The sequence below is a fragment of the Centrocercus urophasianus genome, unplaced genomic scaffold (assembly GCF_019232065.1).
Source record: "Centrocercus urophasianus isolate 14NV4802_14NV808 unplaced genomic scaffold, USGS_Curo_1.0 seq_115, whole genome shotgun sequence".
Lineage (NCBI taxonomy): Eukaryota > Metazoa > Chordata > Aves > Galliformes > Phasianidae > Centrocercus > Centrocercus urophasianus.
The window spans coordinates 1-11,514 of record NW_024884309.1 but is presented as its reverse complement, the minus strand read 5'-3'; the positions used below and the strand labels follow the sequence as shown (position 1 = coordinate 11,514).

General features: G+C 51.4%; 2 protein-coding genes and 1 long non-coding RNA gene across 3 annotated transcripts; all 3 read left to right on the top strand.

Moving 5' to 3' along the window:
• The first annotated feature begins 280 nt into the window (after positions 1–280).
• LOC122155454 lies at positions 281–3,858 on the top strand. The gene has a single exon (XM_042809324.1). The coding sequence runs from the start codon at positions 312–314 to the stop codon at positions 1,176–1,178; it is 867 nt and encodes a 288-aa protein (XP_042665258.1). The 5' UTR covers positions 281–311; the 3' UTR covers positions 1,179–3,858.
• A 255-nt stretch (positions 3,859–4,113) lies between these two features.
• Positions 4,114–6,896, top strand: LOC122155455. The gene is made up of 2 exons (XR_006167258.1): positions 4,114–4,479; positions 4,587–6,896. It is a non-coding gene; the product is annotated as an uncharacterized LOC122155455 (long non-coding RNA).
• Positions 6,897–8,214: 1,318 nt separating this feature from the next.
• Positions 8,215–10,977, top strand: AIRE (autoimmune regulator; the record flags this gene model as incomplete). The annotated part of the gene is given in 10 exon segments (XM_042809326.1): positions 8,215–8,355; positions 8,451–8,625; positions 8,713–8,862; positions 8,956–9,027; positions 9,510–9,563; positions 9,711–9,820; positions 10,055–10,170; positions 10,249–10,449; positions 10,531–10,627; positions 10,807–10,977. Coding segments are annotated over 10 exon segments (1,287 nt in total), but the record flags the coding sequence as incomplete, so codon positions are not given.
• Positions 10,978–11,514: the final 537 nt, after the last annotated feature.

Here is an 11,514-nt window from a genome sequence, read left to right as displayed (position 1 = left end):
CGCCCCGGGCGGCCTCGGTTTGCTGCCGTTTGCAGTATTAAGCGTAATTAACGTAAACAAACGCGCTCTGTTAGACTTTACACGCCGCGCGGAAGAGCGAGAGAGCCGCGGTGAGCAGGCAGGGAGATGGGCCGGGCTACCGCGGCGGCCATCCAACTGCGTCGGGCGCGACGGCAAATCCCCGATCTCATTGGTCTGAGCGCCTTTCCTCATCTGTTTTCCTCCGCTGCGGTAAAAAAGGCCTCATCTCACGTGCTTGTCTTCGGTCGCTGTCTTTCAGGTTATGTCGTAACTCCGAGACGAACGCAGTGATGGAATCACTGGATACTGAGGTGAAGGCACGAAAGACTCTGGGAACTGTTGAGTATGTTGAGTCTTCAGGCTTCACCCAGGGAATCCTGCCGACGAAGAAGGATGTGGTTCAGAACATGCTGTACCTGTTGCAGCCCAAAAGAGCTGGCCAGGCCCAGCGGTCCAAAGAGGATGCGGCTCAGCTGCTTGCAGAGCACCTGCAAGAGCACTGGTTGGTTTGCAACTTGCATACCATCGGAACGCAAAGCATAAAGAAACTTATCCTCAAAATGTACGAGGAGTTTACCAGATTGTACCAGACCAGAAAGCAGAGGCAGAACCAGGCTTACACAGAAAGAGCGGACAAATTCAACGAGAGTTCTGAGAAGCTCTTTGACATCTTTTGTACAGACACGCACATGAGAAATAAGCTGGAGGAATGCAGCGGGATAAAAATGACTGGCATCGAGTTGAAGTTTCTTGAAGATCAAAGAAGCGAAAGAAAAATGTACTATGAAGACTTCACAGACAAGCAGGAGCTGAAAATGATGGAAAGAAGACAAAAGATACAGTGTCTGGAGCACTTCAGAAAGCTCGCCAGGGAAGAGAAGGAAGGCAACAAAGCGAAGGGAACGACGTACAAAACCGAGGAGCAGTTGGATGAAGGCACGAGCGTGGATGAGGTCTATCCTGTGGAGGAGGAGAACGGCGGGGCTCCAGCCTTCTCGCTGAGGGGCAGAAGGAAGCGCCGGTGCACGGCGTGGGCGGCCGGTGCCGCGACTCCTGCCAGCGATGCCATGCCCCTGGAGTGCCAGCATATACGGATGAGCATCAGGAGAGTTAGGCCTGGGTTCTACGAGACTGTGGAGAAGGTAGAAAACTGCTAGTGTATGCCGTGGTCAGCAAGCAGAGCTGCTGGAGTACAGGGTGGCAATACACACGTTAGGCAAGTTTGAAATCCCACAATCAATTGGAAGCGATTGTTTGAGATCCCCAGCCAGAGCTCAGGAACATCCGGGCAGGAACGCTGGGACAGCAGCGGCGGCAAGGACTAAAACACATGAACTTGGAAGGATAAGTAATCATCAACTCATGGTGTGAAGGCTCAAACGTAGCAGACGATCTCAGTTTATATAGCCTGTAAGCCTCTTCTTCCAAGGTCTTGTCTACATCAGTGGGTTTTTGGAAGTCTCTCACCATTTCTGAGCCAGTGGTGGCCTAACAGGACTCCGATTTACTGCAGGGAATAACTTGGACTTGTTGCTGATGGAAAATTAATGTGCTGAAAAGCCCTAACTCCTGCTGATTTCAGTGGGAGGGAAGGTCGCTCAGCCCCTTTCAGCAGAATTGGCATTTCTGCAAGGAAGGAAGCTAGTTTTCATGTGTATTACTCAGTCCCAGAGAGGCGTCCTGTGACTTCATAAAGGGATTGCTCTCCTTCTTGAGGAGGAGAAGAGAGATCAGGAGCTGTCTGAGTGCTTTGGCTGTAAAAACATTGATGATTCTGAATATTTTATACTGGATTCTATGTTGACGACGTTTCCTTGATCAGGATAAACCTTCCTGCAATTGAATGAGTTTTAATATAAAAATCTTTAAGCTAGGATCAGAGATGTGAATCCTAAACGAACTGATAGTTTTATCTTCCTGGGGAGAGGGGGGTGGTATTAAGATAGAGGAAAAGATGCAAATTGCATTATTTAGTTTAATATGGGAAAAACTTTATAAAATATTATCCTGGCATCTTAGGATATAGGGAAGAAGCAAACTTCCCGTGTGTAGCTGTGGTATTTGCAGCAAAAGGCTCCTTAATTTGGACTTGCTTTTCCATCCCCTGTAGGTACGTGCTGACCAGCAGAGTGGAAATGGTAGTTTTCCACCAAGAGTTTATTTGAGAGAAGTATAATCCTCTTGCCCATGTGTATCTTAAGCAGTGACATGTCTGGTTTTAGATATATGCAGTACGAGGGTATCTGCTGTTTTTAGTTACGGTTGCTTTACTGGTTTTTAAGTACGAGAGTTGAATTTGTACAAAACCCAGCACTGGAGGGTCTCCCTGCTGAGATTCCCAGACCTTGCCAGATTACATTTAAAAAACAAACAAACAAAAAAAGCAGCAAGTCTCTGTCCTCAGAAACACTCTGATAGAAAGAGCTCAAACTTGCCTGGTTTTCAAATTTACCTTTCAGTGTGAACATTTCCCCACTCCAGTATCTCAGCTTTACCCCATTTCTTTCCTCAATGTCCTGCATATCATTTTACTGATTATTAACTCGCACTGTTTCATTCTTTAGCTTTTGCTTCCTTTAACAATAAATGCATGTACAAATAATTTTGACAGTTCCTGTTACTTTGATGAAACGGTTCTTGGACCGCTTTGAAGTCCTATGCCAAAGGAGGAATGAAACACAAATCAAGCTGCTGTTGAAATTTAGGTGCAGCAGAGCTAGGAAGCAGAGGAGGCAGCAGCAGCCTTTGGCCCTGCTGCGTAGTCAGGCTCCAGCTGCATCCACCTTGTCCCTCCTGAGGACGGATCTGCCCGGCTCTGAGCAGTACATCAGCTTCCCAGTGAACTTGCTCGTTAGTAATTGCCGGGATCCTTATTGTGTGTCTGACGAGTTCTTGGTAAGTTGCTCCAAAATATTTAGTGAACTCCATGTATTCTGCATCACTTTAGTGTCGCTACAGGTTTGATAGCATGTACCCGCGTTCTGCAGCACCCCTCAGCCTCCTCTGCTTGAGAGATTGCAGCCCTCTCCTCTCTGACGTGCTTCACTGACTTCCCCTTGCAAATTATGTCACGTTGAAACTATTTGCCTTCCGGCCCTGAGATGCTGGACTCTAGCCTCTCACTGGGCTTCTACACCAGCAGCTCTGTTTCAGCAGGGAATATAGCCAAGCTCGGACCTCGCAGAATTAGAATTTTTTAAATAACTGCTGTAAACCCCCCTTTGTATTACAGATATAGCTGATGTTATAATTGCTAATGTGTAAAGTAAACCCGACAGGGCTGAACAGAATACGGAACACAGCTGTGTAGTGCTTTACGATTTTCAGGGATTCAGGGAATTTAAGGTTGTCAAATCTGACTTCCCGTATACCACAGGGAACTGCATTGCATTCAGAAGCCCCATGCTCAGCCTGCCAGTTTCAGTTCAACTGACGTGTCTTACGGAACGCCGAGGTGAAGAAGTCAGAAGTCTGCTGTCTTCCTCAGTGATCCACTTGTTTGTCACCTTAGCTGTTTTCAGAGAGAAAAAAGCAAGACCGTCTTGTAGGCTGTGATTCGTTTCATGCCATCTTGTACAGGCTGAGCAGTGTTTATTGCATTTAAATCATGTTTGTTTCTTAACTGGGTTTGACTGTGGATAGAGCCAAAGCCTGGCTCTGTTTCTGCTGCAACAGGGGGAAGATTTCTATAATGATGTATTCTGATTACTCTTCATTGGGACCATGGTGCCTTTTTAATCAGGACAGTAAATCTTGTCCCAGGATTCTGTACTTTTGTACGTTAACGGTTGTTGACTTTCCTTTTTTGGTGTGTCCCAAATAAATTAATATAACATACTTCTGGGCTTTTGTTTCTTCTTTCTAAAGGGGGAGGAAAGAGGAAACTGAAGCTGAAATAAATCTCTGCTGCACTCTCCCTACCAGGCTCTTGCAGGAGCAGCTGCAAAGCAAGCAGGTGGACCTGCTTTCATCTGGACTGCACAGGGCAGCAGTAGGCAAGCCTCTAGAGATAGGAGAGTCTAGAAGCCCCACGTGGAGCCTGTTTCCCAAAAGTGTCGGAGTCCTGCAGCAGCAGCAGAAGGTAAGGGGAGAGGGCTGAAATTTTTGCACCTGGTGGCAGCGTTTCACTTTGGCTGTCCGTGTGCTTCAGGCACTGAGAGATCGGTATCAGAGAGCCTCTCCTTCCTGGCAGTGATCTCATGGTCTTACCCCTCTGTGTAGGTTCCCCTTTCTGCCTGCTCTCCTGACTGTGATTCAGGGACGTGTTGAGGGGATTCTAAGATGAGTGCAGGGCAGGCGGTGACTGAAAGACACGTGGGGGAATGCTTTGCAGGACCTCGGAAAGGAAATGGGGAAGGAAGAAATGGTGAAAATGGCTCCTTTACCTCACCAGCTTTTCATGGGAGGAGGGACTGGAGATGCACCCAGGAGCTGCAAGGAATCCTGATGGATGCAGAGGTGCCGATTTAACTGGGTGCTTGTGGAAAACATTGTCAGCAGCTGCAGCTGGATGGCACATAGGACGGTGCTCCCCTGCCTTAAAACTTGTGCTTTGATTTTTGCAGGAGGAGCACTGTGAAAAGGACATCCTGAAACCTGAGTGTGACCAGCCTCTGCTGCATGCCAGCCTCTAGCCTGCAGAGCCAGGCAGGGCTGCTGCCAGCCCCAGGGAGTGTCTGACTCCTCTCTGCAAGCAACAGCTGACCTTTCATGGCCTTTGAACTGCCAAGGTCTGCTCTAAGCAAGGTGCTACAGAAATAACCATCCCATCTCCCAGTAAGTACATGCCTCTTTGTATGGTGCTTGGCAGCCCCTGCTCTGCCTCTTGCCTAGCATCTCAGAGAGGGGAAGGAACACCAAAAAAAGCAGCTAAAATGCAAATTACTGCACTGCTGAGCTGGCTGGATGTGGAAAACAATCTGTCTGTGATTCAAAGCACAGGTGCAGTCACAAAGTTGGAATTCAAAACAAGTCCGGTCAAGCTCAGCAAGCGAAGTGCTGTGGGCACACAGCTCTCAGCTGTGCTTGGCTGCACCCATGCACGAGGGAGCACCTCTGTAGCTGTGGGTGCGAGAGCTGCCCCTGCAGTTGTGTCACAGCCTTGTCTTGGAGGTGCTGGGCAGCTTAACGTGGGCTGAAGGTGACAGACTGTGAGAGTGCAAGGTGGGACACAGGGAAGCAGTACTGGCCTGACTCCCATGCTACAGCTGCCAGGGCCTCCAAGGGAAAAAAAAACACTTTGAATCCTGAGAAGAGCTTTGGGAAAGAGTTTCTTCAGGTGAATGTTATTACCCAGAAATGGATGAGCGTATTTCCTGTCCTTGCTGACAGTGTTGTCTTCTTGTTATTCTCAAGTTTCTGGACAGCAGCCACCATCTGCTGGCAGGGCTTTGTAGCCACCAGAGCCATGCTGCAGTTCAGCGCATCCGACCTGTGACCTACAAACAGCCCAGCGCCACTCACAGCACTGCTGTGCCATCGTGGCTCTGTCCTGGGACACGAGGAGGGCACATTGTGCTGACAAATAATACAGCAGTGTGCTTAATTTACAAGGAAATCGTGCCAGCTTCCGAAGATTGAAATCTGAAAGGGCATTAATGCAGAAATGTGCTGCCAGATTCGATGCGTATCGAGGAAAGCTTTGTAAAGACAGAACAGCTGAACTGAAAAAAAGTCTGCAACCTCAACTACATGTCTTTCAAAAAAAATTAAAACTCAAATGGGCTCGGTTACAAAAGCTGGAGACGTGGTAGCAAAACTGACTGCAAAAAACCTCTAACCATTGACTGTTTATTAATGATGTATCTGCCATGCTTGCCATACAGGGTGTCCTGATTAAGAAAAGGGATTTCTCTAACATCAGTTTGTCCCACCTGACTGGCCAGGTGAACTGAAGAAACAGGAAAATCTATCTAAGGAAATTTGGAACGTAAAGCTGCTGGTTTCTAATGTTTTGCTTTGGCAATAGATGAAAGTACTCATGCTGCAGATATGGCTCAACTTGCCGCTTTCCCTAGACCAACTAATAACAAATACAGTATCACTGAAGTAACAACTTTGGTGCCACTGAAGATGCAACTCAATCTCTTGATTTGTATGAAGCAGTAAAAAATTACATTAAAAAGCGTTTCTCTTCCACCTTTGTCAGCATATCTGGTGCAGCTCCTGTTGGTGCCCTGGCAATGGTTGGTGAAAAGAAAACAGCCAGGGACTTACAGTTAATAGGAGATAAAGAAACTGCTGTCAGTTTGATGAAACATCACAGCATTGTATGTCCAGAAAATTTGTGTGCAAAAGCTTTAAAGACGGGTAACACTGTGCAAATTGCCATCAAAGCTGTGAAGTTCATAAAGCCCAAGGGACTGAATCATGGCCAGTTCCAGGAGACCATTAAAAGAATGGCTGCTGTTTGTGGGGACATCATTTCAGAAGGAAGGAAGGTGACTGAGTGGGGGTAAAATGCAGAAATGATATTATGATTTGTTGAAGTGAAATCAAACACTTTATGAAATTCCCCAAAGGGGAATTTGCACCACAGCATGAGGACAGATAATGGTCACATATTCAGCATTTTTAGTGGTTTGACCACTCATTTAAAGGAGCTAAGCACGTGTCTTCAAGGTGAAAATGAACTCACCTGTGCTGTTTCAGACAGTAACAGCTTTTTAAATGACACAAATCGTGGCAAACCCAACTGATGGCAATGCACTTCATGCATTGTGATCCACTGACTAAGCAGCCTGTGAACAGCAAAATATATGCATCCATACGTTCTGTTGCAATAAAGGGATTTGGGAATAGGTTTCAAGAGTTCAAAAAAAATTTTTAATATTTGTAACTCCAGTTTCAGTTGAAATAAAGACATTACATGTGAATATTCAGATGGAATATGTAGAGTTGCAATCAGACATTCAACTCAAAGAAAAAATCTGTCAGATCTTTTTCCCAGACTTCCATAAGCCCTCTCTTACACAGGAAAATAAGAGAAGTATCCCTTGATTCACAACAAGGTCATTGCTTTTTGGCAGTATGAACGTTCCTGAATGATTATTGCCAAGGATGAAGCACAGGAAGATTAATATTTCACCAAAATTCTCTGATGAACACTGCGAGAGCTCACTGGGAAGGGCAACCATGGGGCCAGGCTGAGGCATCAGTTCCACAAGACCAAACACCCCACTAGATTTATGTCTTTGTTGCTCTGTTTTTTAATTAAAAAAAATAAATAAGTTTTGTTACATATATACATTAACTAATATACATTTTATATGCAGGCCAAAACAACTCCCATTCAATCAACACAGCCCAAACAAGCCAGAAGGTTGGACAGCTATGCTGTACGTACAGACAGACATCCTTACCCATAGCACTTTGTACCTCACAGCGGGGATGGCTCCCTGTTGGTCCCATTCCTGGTCCCACTTGCTCTGCGCTGGCTATGCAAGCAGCATCAGGGAAACTGTGCTGGGGCAGTCCCAGACTCTCCTGGGATGGAGCAACCATGTCTATTACATCACATCACCCCAGGCTTCTTTACACGAGGCGCTCACACAGTGCCAATTCCCTGCCCCCCTGGCTCCTAGCATTTCCAGTGAAATCACTTTATTGCCCAATTTCCCATAGCAGGCAATTACAGAGCAATGAATGCAGCCAGGTAATCCCCAGGTGTGCTCATAACACTACTTGTCACTTTGACACGCTGCATTACAGCACCGTTCCCCCTCAGTAACTGCGCCCAGATATATCTGCACTTTCTTCAGCATCAGCACTTCTTCTCTGGGTGTTCATCAGCTGCCCTGCTTAAGCCAGGCGTGTGCAGGCAGTGCTGTGCAGGAGGTGTAACAAGCAAGCGCTCCTGTTGTCCCTCACTTGCAGGGCACCGTTTCCCACATAGGGCTGAGTTTCTAGATGAGAGGAGCAGGTGCAGTGGAAAGTCCAGAAATTTTGGGATGACGCCTGGCTGACCGCAGGGATGGGGAGGTGGGGGCAGCCTGTAACAGCAATCTGCCTAATTCCCTCTCCTCAGCCTTCCCGGGGTGGTCACCATGACGCTGGGTGTCCTTCACCATTAGTGGTGGCTGACACCACGCCACGTGGCCTTGTACAGAAACGAGCGGGGAGCCCGATGAGCTTCCAGCAACCGGGGTGCATATTAAAGGGAAGAGTGAGGGCGGGCTGCAGGGCTGCAGCAGCATGGCCGGGCTGGGGCTGGACAGAGACCTGAGGCACCTGCTGAAACTGCACCGCACCGAGATCGCCATGGCGGTGGATGATGTTTTCCCGCTGCTGCACGGCCTTGCCGACCACGACATCGTCCCTGAGCACATCTTCAAGGTGAGGCCATGCGGGGGGTCCCAGCCACATTGTGAGGACCGGGGCCGGCTGGTTGCACTCGCGTGTGTGTCCATGGCTGTCGGTGGCATCGGCAGGAGACGCTGAGCCAGACAGAGCGAGAGGGCTCCCACCGCGCGTTCCACGCACTGCTCACCTGGCTGCTGGGCCGCGATGCCGCTGCCGTCCGCGACTTCTGGGCTGTCCTCTTCAAGGACTACAACCTGGAGCGCTACACCCGGCTCCGGCCCCTCCACAGCGCCTTCCCCGCAGGTAGGAAGCCAGGCTGGAAGGATCAGCACCCTTGAGGGCTGCACACGAGCAGTGGTCTGACCGTGCCCCTCTCTGTCCCCATTGCAGAGGTGGACCTCGGGCAGCAGTGCAGCAGCAGGTGCCCGTCCCCCAGCTCCATGGGACCGACCCCACACAGACCCCAAGGCAAGAGAAAAGCTGAGGAGCGGGATGGGGCCCGGGTGGCACAACCCTCACCAAGGCACACCACCAGCCCTGGTATGAAGGCCTAGTGTGGGACGTATGTGGGGAACAGACATAGGGGAGCACTTGTGGTGTCACCCAGGGTGACAGCCCCCCCAACACCACTAGGGCTCCTGGCGAAGGCAAAGACTGTGAAGAAGCCAGACAGCGCGGATACTGCACGCACACCCCGTACCAGCGGTGAGTGCCAATCTCCTGGCACCTGGGGGGACAAATTTCTCCCCAAAGCAATCCGAGTTGTGTGGTGACAGTCTGGGTGAGGCCATGAGAGCCCCAGAGCCATCAGGCTGGGCAGAGGTGTGGGCGGGGCAAACCAGGGGCAGCAATGAAGCAGTGTTTGCCTGTGCACATCTTGGGGCCATAGTAGAAACCTAGTGTCTGGCTGAGCCCCCCTGCCCACAGGCTTCCAGGCTGCCTCAGTGCAGAGGGGGTCACGGTGCCATCAGTGTGGTGCCTGTCACCTGTGGGGCTATTGAGGAAAAGCCTGTCCTTATCAGACAAGCGCAGAAGCTGAATAAGTGCAGGCACGGGACAGCCCCAAGACTACCAGAAACTAAGTTTCAGCCCCCAAATCAGGAGCACCCCTCCTTGGGAAGGCCCACAGAGATGGACAAGAGTGACAGAGATGGAACATGCTGAAGCAGCGCTCTGCTCTCTTCCAGGCAGTGCCAAGGCGAGCAGCAGAGCCAGGGATGAGCTCTGTGTACCAGCTGCTGGTGAGGAGCTGGGGGCCAGGAGCAGGAGCCGCAGCCTGAAGCCTACTTCTCGACCAAGGGCACCCCAAAGCGTACAGTCCCCACTCAGTAACACACACACTTACAGCCGCACAAACCCTCACAACAGCAGGGGCCTTTCCTTTCCAGCAAATGGGTCCCCAAAGAACCTTGTTTCACAGAGCGGGGAGATGTGTGTGACCGCCCAGGGCCACCTGCCAGCAGTACCTGCGCAGAGCCGGGACCCAGCACCCTACCAGGTGATCCCAAAAGACAAAGTGATGCCATCACGGTGTTCCCAATATATCCCTCTCGACTGGCCTACTGCAGCCAGCCTGCGGCTCAGCCGCCCCACAGTCACAGCCCTACAACAGCCTGGGAGCACCACATCCCTGCCCCAAATACAGCCCATGGATCAGCTTTGTGATGGGAAGAGACGGGACAGGAGGTGCCCGGATCCCAGTGGCGAGCCCCTGTATGCCCACCCACGGTAGGACAACGAGGATGAGTGTGCCGTGTGCGGGGACGGCGGAGAGCTCATCTGCTGCGACGGCTGTCCCAGGGCCTTCCACCTCCCGTGCCTGGTGCCCCCACTGCCTCGTGTCCCGAGGTGAGCCCCGCGTCGGGATGGGGCTCCACCGTGCCTCGTGGCCCCGCTGCCCCTCACAGCTGTGCTGGGCTCGTGCAGTGGGACGTGGCAGTGCAGCTCATGTGTGGCCGAGCTGGGCCGGCTGCGGGAGGCAGATGCGGCTGCGGAGCAGCTCCCTGCGATCCCAGAGAAGGAGGAGCACGGTGCCCAGACGGGAGGAAGCCGCGGGAGCACCTGCAGCCGCTGTTTCTCCAGGATCTCCGCACCCCAACGCTGCCCTACGCGTGACGGAGACCCCGGGTGAGTCCCCTCGTCACAGCCCAAGCCTCTCCATTCCTTCCTGCTGCTCGGTGCGCTTGCAAATACCTCGTTGGCTTGCAGAGGACTGTGGCTTTGCGGCTCCTGTGTGGGCACCCCAGAAATAGGCAGCCGGGAGAGCACCGCAGCTGCTGCTAACCACGTGCTTCAGGCAGCAAAGGTTGGTACAGCCAGGGCCGGTGTTGGTGCATGGAATGCAGGCGGGGCTGGGTGAAGGCGCCAGGAGGAAAAGCCCGAGAGGGAGAGAGAAAGGAGTAGGGGGGTGCGACGGATGAGGAATGAGGGCGGGGGAGGGACAAGGCAGCCAGAGATGGGCGGGACGCCGGAGCTGTAGCGGAGGAGGAAGCGCACAGCCCAGGCGCTGCGGCCACAGCCTGCGGGCCGTAAAGGAGCGGAACGAGCGCATGAGCGCAGGTGGGGGTGACACATCTCCTCCCACAGCTGGAGAACGGCTCAGCGAGCACCGAGCCCACGTCCAGCAGGGAAGAGCTCGATGCCCTGCTGAGTGAGGTAAGACACATGGAGTCCAGCCACAGCATGTGTATGCTGGGTACACAGGGAAGCTCCAGAGCAGTGTGGTGGACTATGGAAAACACCATGAGAAATGGGTAAAGAAGAGGGGCTGCGAACAGTGTCAAAATGGGAACTGACAGCACCACTGCGGGCGATCCCACAGGGAACCTGGGACGGGATTCTGCAGTGGGCATTGCAGAGCATGGCACGGCCCCTTGCAGACACAACTGGGCTGTTTGACTAGAGCCTGCTGCAGTGAGGGAAGGCAAAGACAGCGGAGACAGTGGACAGAAGAAGGGAATGACAAGAGTGAAATGACAAACCACGACGAATAAAGAGCCAAAAAAACAGAAGGGAAAACGCAGATTAAGAGTCCATAGATACGGGGAAAACAGCATAAGGGAACGCTGCCGCCAGACGCAAAAGCTGCTGCTGTCATCCTGCAGCCAGCATGACGTCATGGGAGCAGAGGGAAGCAAAAGGGCCACAGCAAAAGCCTACAGCACCCGGTATTCCCAGGAGGTCTCCCATCCA

What these genes read in the sequence shown, in the direction of transcription:
- LOC122155454 (XM_042809324.1), top strand. Translation starts at nt 312, where the DNA reads ATGGAATCACTGGATACTGAGGTGAAGGCACGAAAGACTCTGGGAACT.